Genomic DNA, 17684 nt, shown 5'->3' on the forward strand with positions numbered 1-17684 from the left:
CACCTGACCCTGCCTCTGAGAATTGTGACAGAGTTTTCTTCATTTGATGCTGCTTTGGTCTCTGGAAAAAATATTTAATCATTTTCTGGAGCATGCAGTGGAACCAAGACCTTACATATCCCTACTGAGGGCCCTGACTAACATGTTATAAAAATCCTCCTTAGACTCTTTTTGTGGTTCGATGAATTTTATTTTTTATGTATTTATATGAAATGAGGTAGCATCAGAACAAACAGAGTGTCGTATACCTTGTGGTTAGAGCAGTCTCCTGTAAGCAGTCATGGTAGAATTTATTTTTATTTCTACTAAAAATCAACTGTCAAAATCAATTTTTATTTTTGGTTACTCGTGTTTACCAGCAGTTGTAATTTCTGCTCAGTTTTAGCAGCATCTTTTCCACACTGCTCCTTCCACGTCACAGCCTCCTTGTCTGCCACCGGTCACTTTCAGTGGCCAGAAAGCTTGAATAAAATTCGGTTCTACCAAGCCTGCCCATGAGATAGATGTGTGCTAATTCACTCAGGTGTAGCTAGAAATAGAAACTGCGCTTCCCGCTCTACTCTGCACTCCAGCTCTACTCTGCGATGGTGCAGCCTCACCTCAAGTACTGTGTGCAGTTCTGAGCACCACAGTGCAAAAAGGACATTAAACTGTTAGAGAGTGTCCAGAGGAGGGCGACGAAGATGGTGAAGGGCCTAGAGGGGAAGACATACGAGGAGCGGCTGAAGTCACTGGGCCTGTTCAGCCTGGAGAAGAGGAGGCTGAGGGGGGACCTCATCGCAGTCTACAACTTCCTCGCAAGGGGGAGTGGAGGGGCAGGGGACCTATTCTCCATAATCACCAGTGATAGGACCCGCGGGAACGGTGTTAAGCTGAGGCAGGGGAAGTTTAGGCTGGACATCAGGAAGAGGTTCTTCGCCAAGAGGGTGGTTGCACACTGGAACAGGCTCCCCAGTGAAGTAGTCACTGCACCAAGCCTGTCTGAATTTAAGAAGCAATTGGACTGTGCACTGAGTCACATGGTCTAAACTTTTGGGCAGACCTGTGCGGTGCCAGGAGTTGGACTCGATGATCCTTGTGGGTCCCTTCCAACTCGGGATATTCTATGATTCTATGAATAGGAAGTCTAACCTAAAACTGAATAGTTTGTAGATTTGAAGGAAGTGCTGTGCCAGTTCTCTAAACTTAGATTATGTTTTCCAGCTGAAAGTATTTTGTGAATTTGATCTTGCAGTTCATCTTGGAGAAGGCAAAACTGAATAAGCTGTCGACTAATAACAATTGTCGTGTTCTTATTATGATGCTGTCTCAAATTACAGGATCACATGCTAACTTTGTCACGGGATCCCTGCCCCATTCAGCATGAGTAGGACATTAATCTCCACAAAGTCCAGATTCTGTGAGGAAGGATGTTGTCTGTAGTACTTCAGCAAGGTGTAAATGTGGCAGGAAAATGCAGGAAAAGAATTAGAGGTCTTATGACTAGAGAAACTTAATGTGGTCCTAGATAATTGGATTTTACCCCTGACTGTAGTATAGGGCTTCTGTGCAAGGCTAACAAGTTTACATGCATCCAACCTTTTTTTATTTGCCCAGTGTCAAAGGGGGGTGTCTGTAACCTGTTTGCATTAGCACAAAGTAGTCACATATGGGCCTGAAGGCATTGCTCTCTGAAGAAAAGGACTTGCCAAGCCCTCTAGAAAAACTTGATGTCCCAGTTTCTCAAGCTGGAACTCCAGATCTTGGAGACAGGCAGCCATTTCTGGCATAAATCCTTAGGTGCCTCATGCAGTCACTGAGTTAGTGCTGCCCCTCAAGTGCAATTTCTGTAGTGGGAAGGCTTCAGAGGATTCTGAAAGAGTGAATTTCCCAGCTTCTGCATCCAGAAAAGGGTGAGAGGTGCTGAAAAGAGGGTTTTCAGGGGAGTACTGTCTTTACCTTTGTTCAAAATTTAGGACGTTTGGTCTGTCTGTAATCAAGAGTAGCTGGAATTCCTCTTGCAGCCAGCAGTTGCACGCAGGCTCAGGCAGGAAGTCCAGTGGGTGTCTCATCTAAAGTTAGCTCCGGGGATGAGGCTTCCCAATGCCTGGCCAGTTCCCAACTGCTTTCTGCTGACAGAAATATATGACCGCAATGACACCCCGTGTATTTCCACTTTGCACAAAATCTTCAGTCTCGGTTTGCTTCGATTTACTACATGCCAAAAACGTCTTTGCATGTTGGGGTACAGAAAAAACACATCTGATTGTGATCTTGCTAATAATCTCATTGTTGCTAAAAACAGAACTGACACAGCCCTCTGTTTTTATTAGCAAATGTGAGTCACAAGGAAAAATGTTAAATGCACTACAGTTTTATTGCCCTATGGAGACACACCAACGTTAGTTTCATGTGGTATGCAAATAAATTTATATCCTGAGGAAGCAAATACTTTGTTGGTCTTGGTGTCAGAGCAGTTGTCTCTCTTGGTCACTCAGAATGTAAAGTAATTACAGATCTTGTGAAATAGCCGCTGTAATAAGAAGAACTTTACATTTCTGTAACATTCCCACCAGATAAGCTCAACGCGCTTTACGAACAATGATGTTTCGTGATATCCTGGTAATATCATGTGTTTCCTTTTTAATTACTTGGTTGGAGGAGAAGGTTCCTGAGGCCTGTAGAAAGAAATAAACATGTCCCTAAACAGGCATAGTGACATTTTCATGGAGGTAAAACCTGCAGCTGACAGGTAACCCGTGGGTGCTTCGCCAGGTGGGCTCCATGCTCGAGCATGAGGACTCTCCGCAGGTGCCGTCAGCAGAGGTGATGTTACACAGGCTGTACTCAGCTCTCCTTTCCCAACGCTGATTTACCTCCTGCTACGCTGCGGGAACCTGTTTTGAGGCTATCTGAAAACTATGTGAGCTTGTAGACAAGTAGTTTATCCCTCCAGTAATGATTACATTTGCTGCTATTGACAGTCACACCAAAGGCTCATGCAGACAAAATAAAGCACGTCTTTTATCCTCCCGGCAGAAGAGATTCCTGTAGAATCTCTTGTTATTTAAAAAATCAATTTACAATACCATGCTCATTCAGGATGTAGTAAGTAATAAATAACTGCAAATCCCATTCACATATATTTTTTTCATTCTTGCCTCTGTGCTGCCCTTCCCACCATTATTCCCACCGTTTGTTTAACAATGTAATGCCCCGAGGAACCTGGAGAAGTGAAGGCTGTGTAAAGCCACTGCTTCTCCTCCCCTGGAATGCAGCATCGCTGCTGCTGAGGGTAACTTCAGGTCTACTTTCATCTTCTGCCGCAGCGAACGCGTGTAGCCATGGCTACGGGCGCAGTCTCCAGAGTCAGACACGGCAATTCCCCTTCGATACCAGCAAGCCTGGTTACACGTGGAGAAGGGCAGGCAGCAGCCGCCCTCCTGAGAAGCTCTGAGGGTCTGAGGGTCAGCTCCACCACTGGTTTTTGGTCACTTAGTTTTGGATGCCAGACCTCTGGGGACCAGGGTCAGGGAGTGCTTATTGCAGGCACCTCCTGTGGACATGTGCATCAGCAGCAGTGCAGGGTTTCCCAGCCTCGCTTCCCCCTACGTGCACAGCAGCTGCTTGCAAGGACCAGAGCTCCAGGTCTATAGAACAGCACTTTTGATGCTGAGGATGGATTATACACGTTTCTGGGCTTTTTGTTAACAAAGACCACCACTGGTCTCATCCCCCGGAGCTAATATCCACTGATCTGCTCCCTGATGTGGCCTGAAACACAGGGGTGCACCCACACGAAGGTGGATGCCCTGCCTCTGGGCTAGCTCAGGTAGAGGTACCCGAAGTGATCCAAACAACTGCAGGTTCCTCCTGCTAATAATACAGCTAATGGCTCCCTGTCTCACTGTGGAAGGCAAGCAATTGATGTACAGCACTTGGAGATTGTACAGCACTGCAGAGTATGTGCTAAATATCATTAGTATTTTACAGCTAAATGTATTTTTTTATTCATTAATGATGTTAATCAATATTAACCTGCTATCCACTCAGGTATTATTATAACATTAAAGTGCAAAAATGATTGTCTCCCTTAGTACTTAAAATGTGATTATGCTGAGGCTAAGAAAATTAGAAAGTGCCATAAATAGACCCCATGTTTGTTTCTTCCATAACAAAGAGATATCAATGGGCCTGTTCATTATTTTTGGTTATAATGTGCTACTGATACTTAAGCAAAATTATGTATTGGAATTTCAGCCCTATTAATGTACGTGTGTATGTGTGTGTGTGTGTACGCACACAAGCTTGTATTCATTTGCCTGATAATAACATTTGTAATATTGTCAAATAATATTGCATATTAACAAAGCAAACATTGTCTCCAAGGAATTATTAACTTCAGTGTACAGCACAGATTTTTTGTTTCCAGTCCTGTTTTTCCTCTGGTAATTACATTGAATAATATATGATTTTTCATTACAAACTATCCAGTGGGGATTATAAGACACATCACACATCTAAGCTAATGTCACTGTCAGAACTTTAACTATTACGTTCCCTTTTGCATTTTACTTCTTACTTTTAATTAAGCAACATTAAATTTTATGTTACAATTGATTTGTGTGGGTCTTAATCTTGATCTCTTAAGTATTCAGGCTTAATGAGCCAACTCTTTATTACTTTATTGATATATAAAGTGTCTATTGATAGGTCAAGAGGACATTGCCCTAGTAATTAAAAACAATGGAGATTACATCTAAGAAGTTAGCTTCAGAAGTATGAAATTCTGTGTATCTGGATTCAGGCAGTCCAATTCTGATTAATCTTTTGACTGTATTCAATTATATATATTCATAGTCTGATATGTATAAAAAGGTGCATGTATATGGTAACATGCATATATTAATGTGTACAAAAACACATACATAAGTAAATTCATGAGTCAGGATGCTGATTAATAGGCAACATCAGCATCTGGTTATTGTCTATCCATTTAAGCCAGTTACCACTAAGTTACACATAAGTTTTATATGCTTAAAGGAGACAAGGTTCAAAGGAAAAAAATACTTAGTGAAGTTATGCAATCACAAATTAGGAAAAGCTTGATCTTACATTTGCCGTTTGCTATTTCTTTCTTTTCTATCCTGTGCATAGGTCATATAGGGAAAGTAACTAAAAGCTGTAGGAAAAAACACTTGAAAGCTCTTACTACTTTTACGCTTTCAAGTGCTTAAATTTCACAGCAAAACTCTTTCTCTTTAGACAAAATCATTAGGCTGCTGTTTCTAAGATTCAAAAGAAGAAGAGGCGCAATTGAAAATCCTTCCATTCTAGGCACTGGTAACACTTCCCCTTGTTACTCATTATCACAAGGCTGGGTTCTGTGTTTCCAGCATTGCAACACAGGGCAATTTTAGCCAGGAACAGAGATTGCTGGGGCCCCAGAGGAGCACGGAGGCTGCAGGGGCTGTGCTCATGCTCAGGGTCTGGCTGCCCTCTGTTCTCCTTGCACCCTTGCGCTGCTGCGCCAGCACCTCCCAGGCAGGCTCCCAGCAGGGACTGTAGCTGCTAGTGAAAAGTGAGAAGAGGACGATGGTGACTTTTCAACTTGGTTCATACCACCTTCTGCTTCAGTGGTGCCTGGTGTCTGCACAGGTTTTCTCAGCCTCATCATTGACCAGTCCCGTCTGCAGCCCTGGAGCTAGGGAGAGGCATCAGCTGTGCAGCCAAGGGTTAGCAGCTCTGTGTGTAGCAGGGCTTCAGGACATCACACTTTTCATGACTGCATCTCTGCTAAGCACAGCATGTGGTGCTCACATTCAGACAACACCTAATGGCAGGCAGCTCATGGATGGAGACCATACACAAGCGTCTATGTCTATGGCTAGTCCTCAGTAGGAAGAAATCTCATAAGGGTCAAGTCTGGTTGCTTGTTGGGACTTCTCCAGCTCTAGTTCTCATGAATTTAGAAATTTGGGTCTGTGACTTGTTTTGCGTGATGGAGATGCTCACTGCCATTGTAGTCTGGTGATGCCATCTGAAAGCTTAAACCATTTTTCCTAAAACATTACTGTGTACAGCTGTCTGTTGATTTGGTGACTGCTTAGGTGTTTCCCGAGTCCTAGGCCAGGCTGTGAACTAACATATGACATATCTGTATAGCAGCCGTATGTCACCATATATATATATATATATATGTATGTATGTCAGCAGCTGCTTGCTGTCAAGGTTGTCACAAATCTCTCAGCACATGTGGGATTCAAAGAGAACTGTTCTAACCAAGAATCTGTTTAAACTGTTGAAGCAAGTATGTTAACAGAACCTCCTTTGCAACAGTTTCTAGCCTTTGTACATACAACATAAAAAGTATTGAGTTTAAACTCCCCTCAGTTTATTTAAATTATGGAATTTTTGTCTTAATTATGGGGAGACACTTCTCGGTCAACCCTTGTTTTGACCCAGCCAATAAGCAGTAACAAAATAGTCTACAGGGAGAGGTTTAGAATAAAACTCATAGGGAAACTTTGTTTTGGAAACACTGATGTGTTATTCCTAAAATGTTGCCTGTCCCCTGGAACCAGGATGCTCCTGAACTGACAGCAGCCATTCTTGCCAGTTTTATTACAGTTGAAGAATAACCTCTGCAGGCTGCAGGCAGGGAGTCTCTGACACCAAAGCCACATTTCTCTGAACCCTCCTGTGGACCAGGCATTCCCAAAACTCTACCCCTGTGTGGCTGGAATGCCTGGCGTCCGTCATGAGGCTTGGTCTGCACTGACAGGGAGATTTCAGGGAGATGACATCTGAGAATCTTTTCCATGAACCCAAAGGCACAGCATGTTCTAGAGATTACTCTGGGTCATTTTGCCTGGCCTGAGTCTGTCCTAGGCCACCCTGCATGCCCAAATGTCTGGAAGCCAAAGCTCCTCTGCAGTTCTGTATGGGAATCTTGCTAGTTTTTGAGATCTTACCATCTGTAACGCAACACTGAGTCCTCTTGATATCCTCTAAACTCAGTGGCACTACCCTTATTAATCCCATGTAAGGATCCAGCCAAATAACTTAAGAGTTTGGTACTCATTACATAACATGACATTTCTGATAGCATTACAATTATATATTAACTGAGAGGGGTGTTGTTACTTGTGATAGTGCCCACAGAGTATTCTAATAATCTACGAAAACGTTACTTGAAAATTCAGGCTACCCCATCATCAATGTGTCTGTGTTGTTACACACATGAAATAACACATTAAGATATTATTAGTGGGCATGACAATCTTTTCTACTTTCCTCTGGGGACTAGATAATAGCTTATGGATATATTAATCCTTTTTATTTTGGCATATATTTTAACATGATGGATGTGCAGCATACAACGTTTTCTGCTTGCTGAGATTTTGCTAATAAAAAGAGAAATAAATAAATCTGTGTAGAATGTGTCCATTCTGAGAACTCATCTGCAGCCTGGCCATGTTCTTTATTCTCTGGGCAATGATTGTTCTGAATCAACGTGCATGAAACTGCTGCTTTTTTTTTTTTTTTTTTTTTTTAATTGCAGAGATGCTGAAGCTTCTGGCAGGTAAGAAGACAGATGGGTATGCTTTAATTCTGAGATTCCCATCAGGAGACGACATATCTTGTAGACAGAATATTGTATCATGACAGGATGTAAATTACTTGACAGATGCATTATTTAGAAATGGTGCTACATCCCAATGCTCCTCCCATCGCCAAAAGCTAATGCACAATTTTTAAAGAAGAAAATTAGGTCAAAGTACTGCTGTCCTTATGTCATGCAGAGACCTGCCAAACTCCTCTGGACAGATTTTTTCTGTAGCTTACTCCATGCTAATTTTCATGTCACTATTAACTCCTTGTTATATGTCTAATATGTGCTGAATTTCTCTTTTCACTGATGTTCTGTGTAACATGAAGCAAGTAAGGAAGCAGTGAATAAAATCCTTCATGTTAACCTATCCTACCTGTCTTACAGGCCGATTTTGACAATAAGCCTGACTCCTTGTTCTTCAGTGATGGGCAGCGAAGAATCGACTTTGTTTTGGTGTACGAAGATGAAACCAAAAAAATGACTCATAAGAGGATTGATCGTAAAAAGCAAAAGGTAAGTTATTTTTACTATAAATCTGGGTCATTTGTTGGGTGTTAGAGCAGTGTGCAGAAAAGATAGTGCCCTCACCCAGAGTGGCAATGGCATTGCCCTGCCTTAGGAGTGCTCTTAAGCCCATTGGACTGAGCAGTGAAGAGAGGGGAGTTCAAGCCAATAGACTTGTGTGAATGGGCAGAATAGTGCATATTGTGTCTGCCAGTTCGTGCTGGGTGACCTCAGGGCATGCTCCTGGGACGGAACCCTTCAGGAGATGTGAGCAGAAAAATGCTGGTGTCAGGATCCCAGTTAGAATTAGACAACAAGATCTTCAGACTAGGACGATTTTCTATATTTACAGTGCTTGAATTAGGCCCCTAGGGACTTTGGTATTAAAATCAGGGTATTCAGGGGAAACCTTGGAAGGAGGCAGCTGACCAGGTGATCTAGATGAGAGTCATGTATATAGGTGCTGACATTCTGCCCAGTAAAGTACCTAAGTCTTTTATGGGAAACACCTGTATGTTACTTTGCTACCATGATTTCTCCAGGTATCACTCTTTCCCTTGACACTTTAACAGCTTGGCCCTACCTAAGGACCTTGCAAAAAAAAAAAATTTGACTCAGGCCAGTGACTGCTTGATGCTTCTTAGCAGCTGTGAACAACAAGCATGCATTATTTTTTTAAAATTATTTTTTAATTATTTTGGTAAGTCTATCAGTGGACTTTATTCCTTATGGCATCTGAAGCCACAAAAACAAGCTCAGTCATGCCACTGAACTTTTTAAATTGTGAACTGCCTGAGAAATGTGCATCCACTGGACTGTAGTCCCCTTGTAATCTGTGCTCTCCCTCCCACCACTTCCTCCTCTGATTTAGCAATTCCCCATGTTCCAGCAGTCTCTGGTAGAGATAGGCAAGGACAAAGACACCACTGAAAGCAGCTCATATACAAACAATGATTTGCCGTTTGGAAAGAGGAGAGTAGGAGTAAAAAGGCCTGTAGCTAGCTGGTTGATATTGATTTCACAGTGTTGTCATTGGCATTATCAGGGCAGCTATAAGGAATGTGGTTAGTAGGGTTTAAGAGAGTCCTGCAGTGGGTGGATGTTGCATTACACATGACCACAGGATCAGCGATAAAAATAAATTGAAAGAGGTAATTAGAAACAAGAAGCTGCTCCTTTAGAAACTTTATATATATATATATATATCAATTAGCATTTTATATTTATGTTTGGAATATTTGGCCATTGCCCAGATGTACATAAAAATACAACAAGTGTCTTTTCCAAATAGTCGTGGAAATTAAACATGAGCAATGGAATAGTATTTTTAGTGCAACATTAATTTTAGGACATTAGTCAGAATCAAACCATGAATAATTAGACCAGAAAATCATGGGTAATGCACTTAGAGTTTGCTTTCAAAGGTCTAGGGCAAGTTCAGTGGTGGGAAACCATGATGGTCAGGAGCTGGAGTACTAGCCCTGTGAGGAAAGGCTGAGAGAGTTATCCTTGTTCAGCCTGGAGAATAGAAGGTTTTGGGATGATCTAACAGCAGCTCCTGAGTAGCTACAAGGAGGTAACCAGGAAGACAATGCCAGGTTCTTCACAGTACAGCATGGAAGAACAACAGAAAACAACAGGCACAAACTGAAACAAGAGGTTCAGACTGGATAAGGATAAACTTTGAAGATGGTGCAGCAGGTTGCCACAGCGAAGCTGTGCAGTCTCCATCCTTTGACTTTTCAAGACCTGAACAAATGCTCCCTGACCAACATGGTCTGACCTCAGAGGTGACCCTGCTTTCAATTACCTAACAACTCTGCCATTACCATTCTCTGAGATTGCAAGGGATGGTGAAGGTGTGTCAGCAGGAAGATGATTGACAGAGGTGCCAGCAATTGTCACAGCTGGGATTTCCAAGGACAGGAAGAATCTGAAGCAATAGGAGTACTGAGGAAGGCATGGGCAAGAATTTTGATATTGGGAACATATACAGTGCTGAAAGGGCAGAAGAAAGCAGAGTAGGAGACTAGGATGAAGAGGATTTTCAAGGACAAGAACAATGGATACAAGTATGATGACACTGAGCTGGAGAACTAATGACCAAATCCAAAGCTGATCATGAAACAGACAAAATATTACACGAACAAAGGGTAAGGTACCAGAGGACATCGAAAGGTAAAGGAAGGAGAAGAGGGAATGAAGAAAGGATTATGTTCAATGAGTCTGTAATGTAAGCTGAAATGAGTCACCTGGTCATAACCAAGCTCTTGTGACACAGCTCAGAACTACTGACTCCCTCCTCCCAGTGCTTCACATACAGGCATCATTAGTTTAGAAATACATTTCCCTTATCTACTGTTGAGGGAACAATCTTTTAAAATTTAAATAGACTCAGATTTTCTAACTTTTTAGCATGGGATCGGTGCAGGTCAGCTCCAAGCATGAAAGCACTTCAGTCACCTCAGAAATAGAGAGTTGCACACTCTCTCTTGAGGTCATTTGCTATGCAAGCAGAGGAAGCTGTATTCCTATGACAGAATTAACATTTTGGTCTACCACAATTCCCAGAAAGATTTGGAGATGCTGCTGCCCAAGATATATACAGATATCATTACTGTAAGCATAAAACCTAATTGATAACTTGTCTTCAATGACAATGTTGTTTATTTGGTTATATATTTAGGAGGGGCAAATAAGTTCTGCCCCTGTGATGAAATGCGAGGTACCAAATTGAGGAGTGTTGTCATTTGCAATCATCTTTAACTACTGCATATGTCACTGTCTCTGATCAATGACAAACTAAAAATGACAAATTTTATGAACAGTATCTCTTGTAATTCAAGGTGCTTTAGGCCTGAATAGGTCCCTTGCTCATACTACTCTTTCTTTGACTCCCCTGATGGATTTATGTGGGGTTTACTGTTCACAGACTTTTGAAACTCCAACTTATTAAGGAATAGCAGATCCAGTGAAGTCTGTTCTCACAGGGTGAAATCCTCACCTCACAGGCTGCCATCAAAGTCTTCATTGCCAAGCACGCCATTACAGGTCTGTGCAAGGTAGGGACCAGGAAATGTAGTCACTGGGATGAATTCTGTCTGACTCGCACTACACCCCACCTGACTGCATGATGGAGATGTCAGGGCAGAACTGAAATTGCGAGAGGACATCTGTAGATTCCCTTTTCTGAAATGAAAAATTTGGGGAGTTGCCCTTGGCTGTTTTGTTAATAGTAAGAGTAGAGGAGTCCCCGGATGCCTACTGAAGTTAGGGGAAAGATTTGAAAATGTGACCTCAACCTAGGTATCCATCTTACTGGGTTCACAGAAATGGGATACAGATCCGTGTATTCCTCAGTAGCAAGAGGAGAATCAGATCCTAAGACCATCATTATATTAAATGGCTTTCTGTCCTTTTTAAAAAGAAGTGCATAAGTGTAATTGAGAAAATGGCCCAGTGTTAATTTATATTAATTAATAACATTCTTTGGAAAATGGTTCAGAGGAGACAAAGAAAAAAATATCTAAAAACACAAGGCTAGTTTGAATAGAAGGAACAAAAATGTGGTGTTCTGAAGCACTCAGAGATGTTTAGTGGTGTTGTGCTTCCCTCATTCTCATGTGCTTCTGAAATCTGGTTTAAAGGAGACAAAACCAAACTACCAAAATCACATCTTCATGGGAGTTTCTAACATAATTTACAGATACAAAAGTTACCAGATAAAGTTCATGTATGTAACTCGATTTGAACTCCAAACCTTTCTAAGTTGGTATACAATTACTTTTGCAAGCACAAGCAAAAATCAGACTGTCAGGAGCAGATTTCAGAAACTCTGCCTTGTAATTGAAATCCCTGCCCAAAGCATGTTTTTTAAACTTAACAATTTATGTACACTATCTGTCTGGATAGGATGCCATCAGAATAGAAATTAAATATCACCATCCTTTCTCAGAATGCTCCAAAATGCCAATTTTATCTTTCAGAATCCTCAAGTAGCTCATTGTTGAAAGTTAAAGGGTCAATGCCAGTCAGACATATTCAAAATAAATCAATGTGGAGTGTCATTCTAGTCCATCTGCTTCTCCCCAGCAGAAATAAACTGAAAGGCTGTCTAACTTAAGAAGGAATGTGGGCAAAACCTTCATTTCCAGCCATGAAGTAATCTGTGCTTTGTAGAAATAGCCAAATTTTCTTTGCAAATTAAATGAAAACCTGTGATTCACAGACAGTATTATATACTTGTATTTTTTATTTTTATTTTTATTTTTATTTAATGTACAGTTGTACAGGGAACTTCAGAAAGCTGGAGAAGTTTGCCTTCATAAGCAAACAGTTCCTGCCTCTAGACTTGTTTAGATTAGATAGCCAAAAACAAAAAGCTTGCATAGCTCAACGAATCAATTGCACATCTCGTGTTGTCTCACATGTGACACACCCATGGAGAAAGAACAATATTTGGGGTTACAGAACAAGCAATAGCTCAGTGCCATTTCATGCTGTAATTTGACACAGTAGAGGATGGCAGGCTCTATACGCCTGTGGTGTTCCCAGCCAACCTACCCAGGAAGTTTGATAACAAAGATGAAAGAGACCTTTGAAACTGAAGGACGTCAACCACACCTGCTCTGATCTCTGCTGGTTGGATAGGATTTGAAGCAGGAACTCACCAAAATAAAATATCTATTCCTGAGTTAACCCCAGACCAAAACTGCTTGGTGGATGGAAGGACAAATGGAAGGAGGGAATTACTCTGAAGTTACTGCATACATTCATGGGACCAGAAATAAGTCTTTCCAAACAGGGTGGCTAGGACACACTGTTGAGAGTAGGTATAGGCTGGAATATTGACAGTTCTGTGTGGCCATGAGCCAGGTTTCAAACAATTGTGAGGCTGGCTTAAAATCATAGGGTATCTCAGAAAATACGCATTTGGAGTTCTCTGGGTTTACTCTTCTGCATCAGAGCCTTTATAGCATATTCTGCTTCACATTTTTATGATTACCCTCAAATACAAGGGAAAGAAGCTGACTTTAAAAACACAAGAGAAGTAGAGCTTCTCAATCAATTTCCTGATGCTGGCAGTTGGGACTGGCAGAAAAGCCTCCAAATATCATTAAATAAACTCTGAAAGTTAGCATCTAATATTGACACAGTGATCCTCTCTACTCCCTTTAGCTGATTTCCATGGGGGAGTCTGTGGGCCCAGCGTTCTTTCTCTTGCTAACTCTTTAATCTGTTGCCTGCCATGTAAGGCACAGGTGGCTATTCAAACATTCCTTTCTTGTTAGGATTGTTCCCCTGAAGCCACACTGATACTGATACAGGGAACTTTTCTCTTTGCTCAAAAGAAACTAGACAAAAATATGAGTTGGCATTCTTCTATTGCTGTAATCAAAGCAAGTGCTCCCTACCATTTATGAAACACAGAGAAAAAACTGCTAGTGATCTACTACCAATTTCCAGACTCTGACAAGACAATGGTGAAACATTGAAAGCACTGTGGTGAAAAAGGAGCTCCCAAGAACTAACCCTTCTGTATGCCTGTAACACTTGGTATTTATTTACATTAAGCTTTCCTTTTCATAAGACTGTGTATGATTATATGTCATAGTGTCTCAGTCTATTCACTAGCTATTCAATTATCAAAATCAATGTCAGTTTTAGATCAGCAACATTACCATGGTTATGTTATTATTACAACTTAACCTTGCAGGTGGCTGAGCAAAATGCTGTATACTAAAATAAACGTGGAACAGTCCCACAATCCAGCCAAATAAGCCATCACATCTTTACACTGTATTCCCCACTCAATGCAAAACCACTGTAGACTCCTTTGGGTAAAAGACTAGCTTCTCCATAGACTATCATACACATAATTCAATCATTTATATAAAATAGCAAAGCCCCTAATTAGCAAAGGTTCCCAGGGGCTTTGTTTCTCACTACTTGCATTAATGCATTGTTAGAAACCTTAATATTGTCAACATTCCTCTAAGATTTTGAGGGCATAATTAATTTGGGGAACTCCTTGCCATAAGAAATTATTAAAGCAATCTGAACAGTAAGATTAAAAAAAAAAAAAAAAAAAAGCATTAGACTTATACAAATGAGAATTGCCCAGCATCCGTCCCTGTGTATTTTGTAAGAAATGAAACAGATATTTAGACCTGTGCCTTTTTTATTAATTGAAACAAAGCAGAGCTCATGTTGAAACGTTTTCATAATTCATTATTATTCACCTTACAAAAAACCACATGTATAGGGAAAATGCAAAGAGGTAGGATGAAATTAATAATTTTCATCATGGTGGAAGAATTAATAGTGGAATAACAAACAACTCCTGTGTACTACATTTTTTAATGATCTGGTAAGGGGATTGAGTTATGATATAGCAAAAATCACAGAGGAAATAGTTATGTAGTTTACTCGGAAGCCAAGACAACATGAACATTTAGCTTTGAAGGAGAATGGAGAATGCTATTACACATGAAATGTTAACAAATGCAAAGAAATACATTGCTGTGAGGAAAAACCTCATTCTCATTTGGGATTCTAAGTCAGTACTCTCAGTATAAGGAGAAGACTTAGATTTCATGGGAAACAGCTATGCTAAGTGTCCTCATCAAGGTACAGTTACCTTGACACTAGGTAACAACATATTATATATATTATAAATATGCATTGTATAGGTGCAATTTTATGTATACATAGAAAAAAAAACAAAACATGAAGAACATTATGAGGTCACCAATAAACAAATAAATTAGTAGGACATGGAGAGGTATCTCTGTGAAGAGTGCTTTGAAAGTTTGGGATTGTGTTTTTATCCTGAGAAAGGAGACAAATAAGCAGAAATGTGGTAGGTATTGATGAAAGAAGAATACAGATTGAAATATTTGGATCTCCCTGTCCCTAACCCAAGAAGAAGATGATATTAAGTGGAACAAAAAGGCAGAAAAATTTAGAAGAGATCAAAGAAATATCTTTTTACAAAATATGAAATGAGTCCATCATGACCATTGCTACATGCAGATGGTGCTGTTAAGAACTAACAAGATAGAAATTATTAATTCCAAGAATTGCTAGAGAACCCCTGAAGACTTTTGCTCTTTTTGCCTCCTAGAGTGGGTGGGTCTTGAATTTGGTCCTGAAGACCAGTTTCCATGTACCTTTCAAAGTTTCTAAGACTTCATCTAATGGATCATTCATTGACTGTGATCCTTCACAGTAACAAGAAGACTGGATCTTAAGCACTGATCTTAAGACAGTTATCCTGGCTGAAGAGAACCAGGCTACAGAAACCATTGGACTGTTCCCTCTTAAAAACTCAAAGTTGCTGTACAGGAGGCACAGAATCCCTTAAGCACAGAATATATAAACACAAAAAACAATGTCCGAATGGCATAAAAACAGTCAGGGAATAAAAAAGTAGTATCGCCAAGTCATTTTTAGAACTGCGCTGCATGCCTAGCTTTTATTCATGAATAAATAAATGAGTCCCAGTTTGTTAATGTTATCTCCTTCTGGCAATTCTATTCTTCTGTGCATATGTATTCAGAACAGATGCTTTACAATTTTCAATACCTTTTAACAGAGGAAGAGACAAGTATATGAATCAAACCTGATAAACAACGGCTTGCAACTCGAAGCAACAAGATCGGTGAGTGCTCTTTTCTTTGTCTGCACTCCTTTGTCTGTGCCTGAGAGCAGAAGCTTCCTCTATATGGATAAGGAATTGGATAGATAAATTGAACTTAACAGTTTTCTACTCTAAGGAATAAAAAAAAATTAGTGTTTTTTTGTTTTGTTTTGTTTTCTGTCAGTAGTCATCTCTCTGACCTGATGCAAAGTCATGTAAACTTTGCATCTGTTTCTCCCTCTACAAAATAAAAGCTGGGAAGTGGGGATGTGGGGATGTTGGTGTTTGCTTGTGACTCAGAAGATAAATAGGGCTGGCCATGCTCCAAGGAGGGGCTCCGCTTCCAGAAAGACAGTGCAGGGCTCCTGTAAGTGACCCAGCTCCTCGTGAGCCATGGCACAGTAAGAGTAGTTGTAACTGCCACAGTCTGTGTATTTTGGGCTACACCACTGTCTGTGGGCAGCTCAGGAGAATGCGACGATGTATGGCAGCTGTCAGAGCTGCTGTCTGCACTGTGAGGGCTGCTCAGCCCCTAGGGCAGTGCAGAATCCAGGCAGAATAAAAATGTCACGAAGCCACCTTTCCTTCCTCTCCTGCAGGGCCATAGCTTTAGGCCTGGGTCTGTCAGGAGACGAGCAAGACAGTCACTTCCAGTGTTCATTTACTGGTGCTTGGTAATCAAGTGGGCACCTGAAAAGGTCCTTTCGCCCCTTCCTCCCAAGTTGGACCCAAGAGTCCATGACGTCACTGTGTTTGTTTGATTTATGCCGTGAGAGCTCTTGCTGCACGTACAAGGAACCAGTCTGGCTGTTCACATTCATGAGGAAGTAAACCATTTCCTGACAGCCTGACATGGCTCTGTTGCTGTACTAACTTTTGTACTTCCGTAATTCAGCAGTCTGGTCTGACTCCCTTCTCTCTCCACCCATTCTCCCTACAAAACTGGTGGTTCATATTGCCCATCAGCATCCATAGCTGCATGGCCATTCTCTCTGGCATGCTTCCACCTCATATGAGTGTCTTTTCGTAAGCTAATGGTATGTTTGCTAAGATGGACAGTAAATGCAACTTCAAATAGATCATCTGTGAGCCATTGCTAGCTAGCTATGAGCTAGCTATTAGGTCAAGAGAAAGAAAGGTCTGGATAGTTTAAGAAGTGTTATGAAAAATGCTTTCATTTTCTTATACATATATTTTTAATATTCTTGCATTTAGGTTTTGGATGAAAAACTTGTTTTTGTGAAAGTGCATGCACCTTGGGAAGTGCTATGCACATATGCAGAGGTTATGCACATCAAATTGCCTCTGCAGCCCGATGACCTGAAAACCCAAGAGTCAGCATTCAACTGGTTTACTAGTCTCTTCAGAGTGGATGAAAATATCATCAAGCCTGAGCAAGAGTTTTTCACTGCCCCCTTTGAAAAGGAACATTTGTCCAACTTTTATATTCAAGACAAAGACACATTTTTCAATCCTGCAACTAGAAGCCGAATTGTAAGTCTACAAATATTTTTAGCTTTTAATCTTTTAAAGGTAAAAAATATTTTAATCAAATTGGTGCAATTACCTTCATGAAAACTTCCTGAAAAATTGGAAATATTTGGGACATTACGGTCCTGTGTTATTTATGAAACAGCCTGTACATCTGTTCCACCAGAATTTAAATGGAGAAATTTGAATGGTTCGTCTAGCCAGTGCAATCAAATGTGTCTACACTGCTTACCTTTTCATCACTCATTTACATTTTGAAACAGGTATTGTTGTGCATGATTACTTTCACATTGCAAGAGACAAAAAGTATTTTGTAAATTTCAGGTTCATTTCATCCTGTCCCGTGTGGAATACGCAACCAAAAACAATGTGAAGAAGTTTGGCATTAACAAATTACTGGACTCTGGAATCTACAAAGCAGCATTTCCCCTTCATGACGTAAGTCCAGTTTTG

The 17684-nt window shown here is 40.7% G+C and overlaps 1 protein-coding gene across 4 annotated transcripts in view; it reads left to right on the top strand.

Annotated features, from left to right (window-relative positions):
• The window catches only part of ANO6 (anoctamin 6), a 75338-nt gene that overhangs the window by 30039 nt on the left and 27615 nt on the right, over nt 1-17684 (top strand). For all 4 annotated transcript variants that reach the window (XM_035544111.2, XM_035544110.2, XM_035544108.1 and 1 more), the window contains exons 3-6: nt 7979-8107; nt 15696-15761; nt 16956-17234; nt 17556-17669. In XM_035544111.2, the coding sequence (XP_035400004.1) occupies nt 8072-8107; nt 15696-15761; nt 16956-17234; nt 17556-17669 (495 nt within the window). In that variant the 5' untranslated portion in view covers nt 7979-8071. The remainder of the gene's footprint in view (nt 1-7978; nt 8108-15695; nt 15762-16955; nt 17235-17555; nt 17670-17684) is intronic.

The sequence above is a fragment of the Cygnus atratus genome, chromosome 1, assembly GCF_013377495.2.
Source record: "Cygnus atratus isolate AKBS03 ecotype Queensland, Australia chromosome 1, CAtr_DNAZoo_HiC_assembly, whole genome shotgun sequence".
Taxonomy (NCBI): Eukaryota; Metazoa; Chordata; class Aves; order Anseriformes; family Anatidae; genus Cygnus; species Cygnus atratus.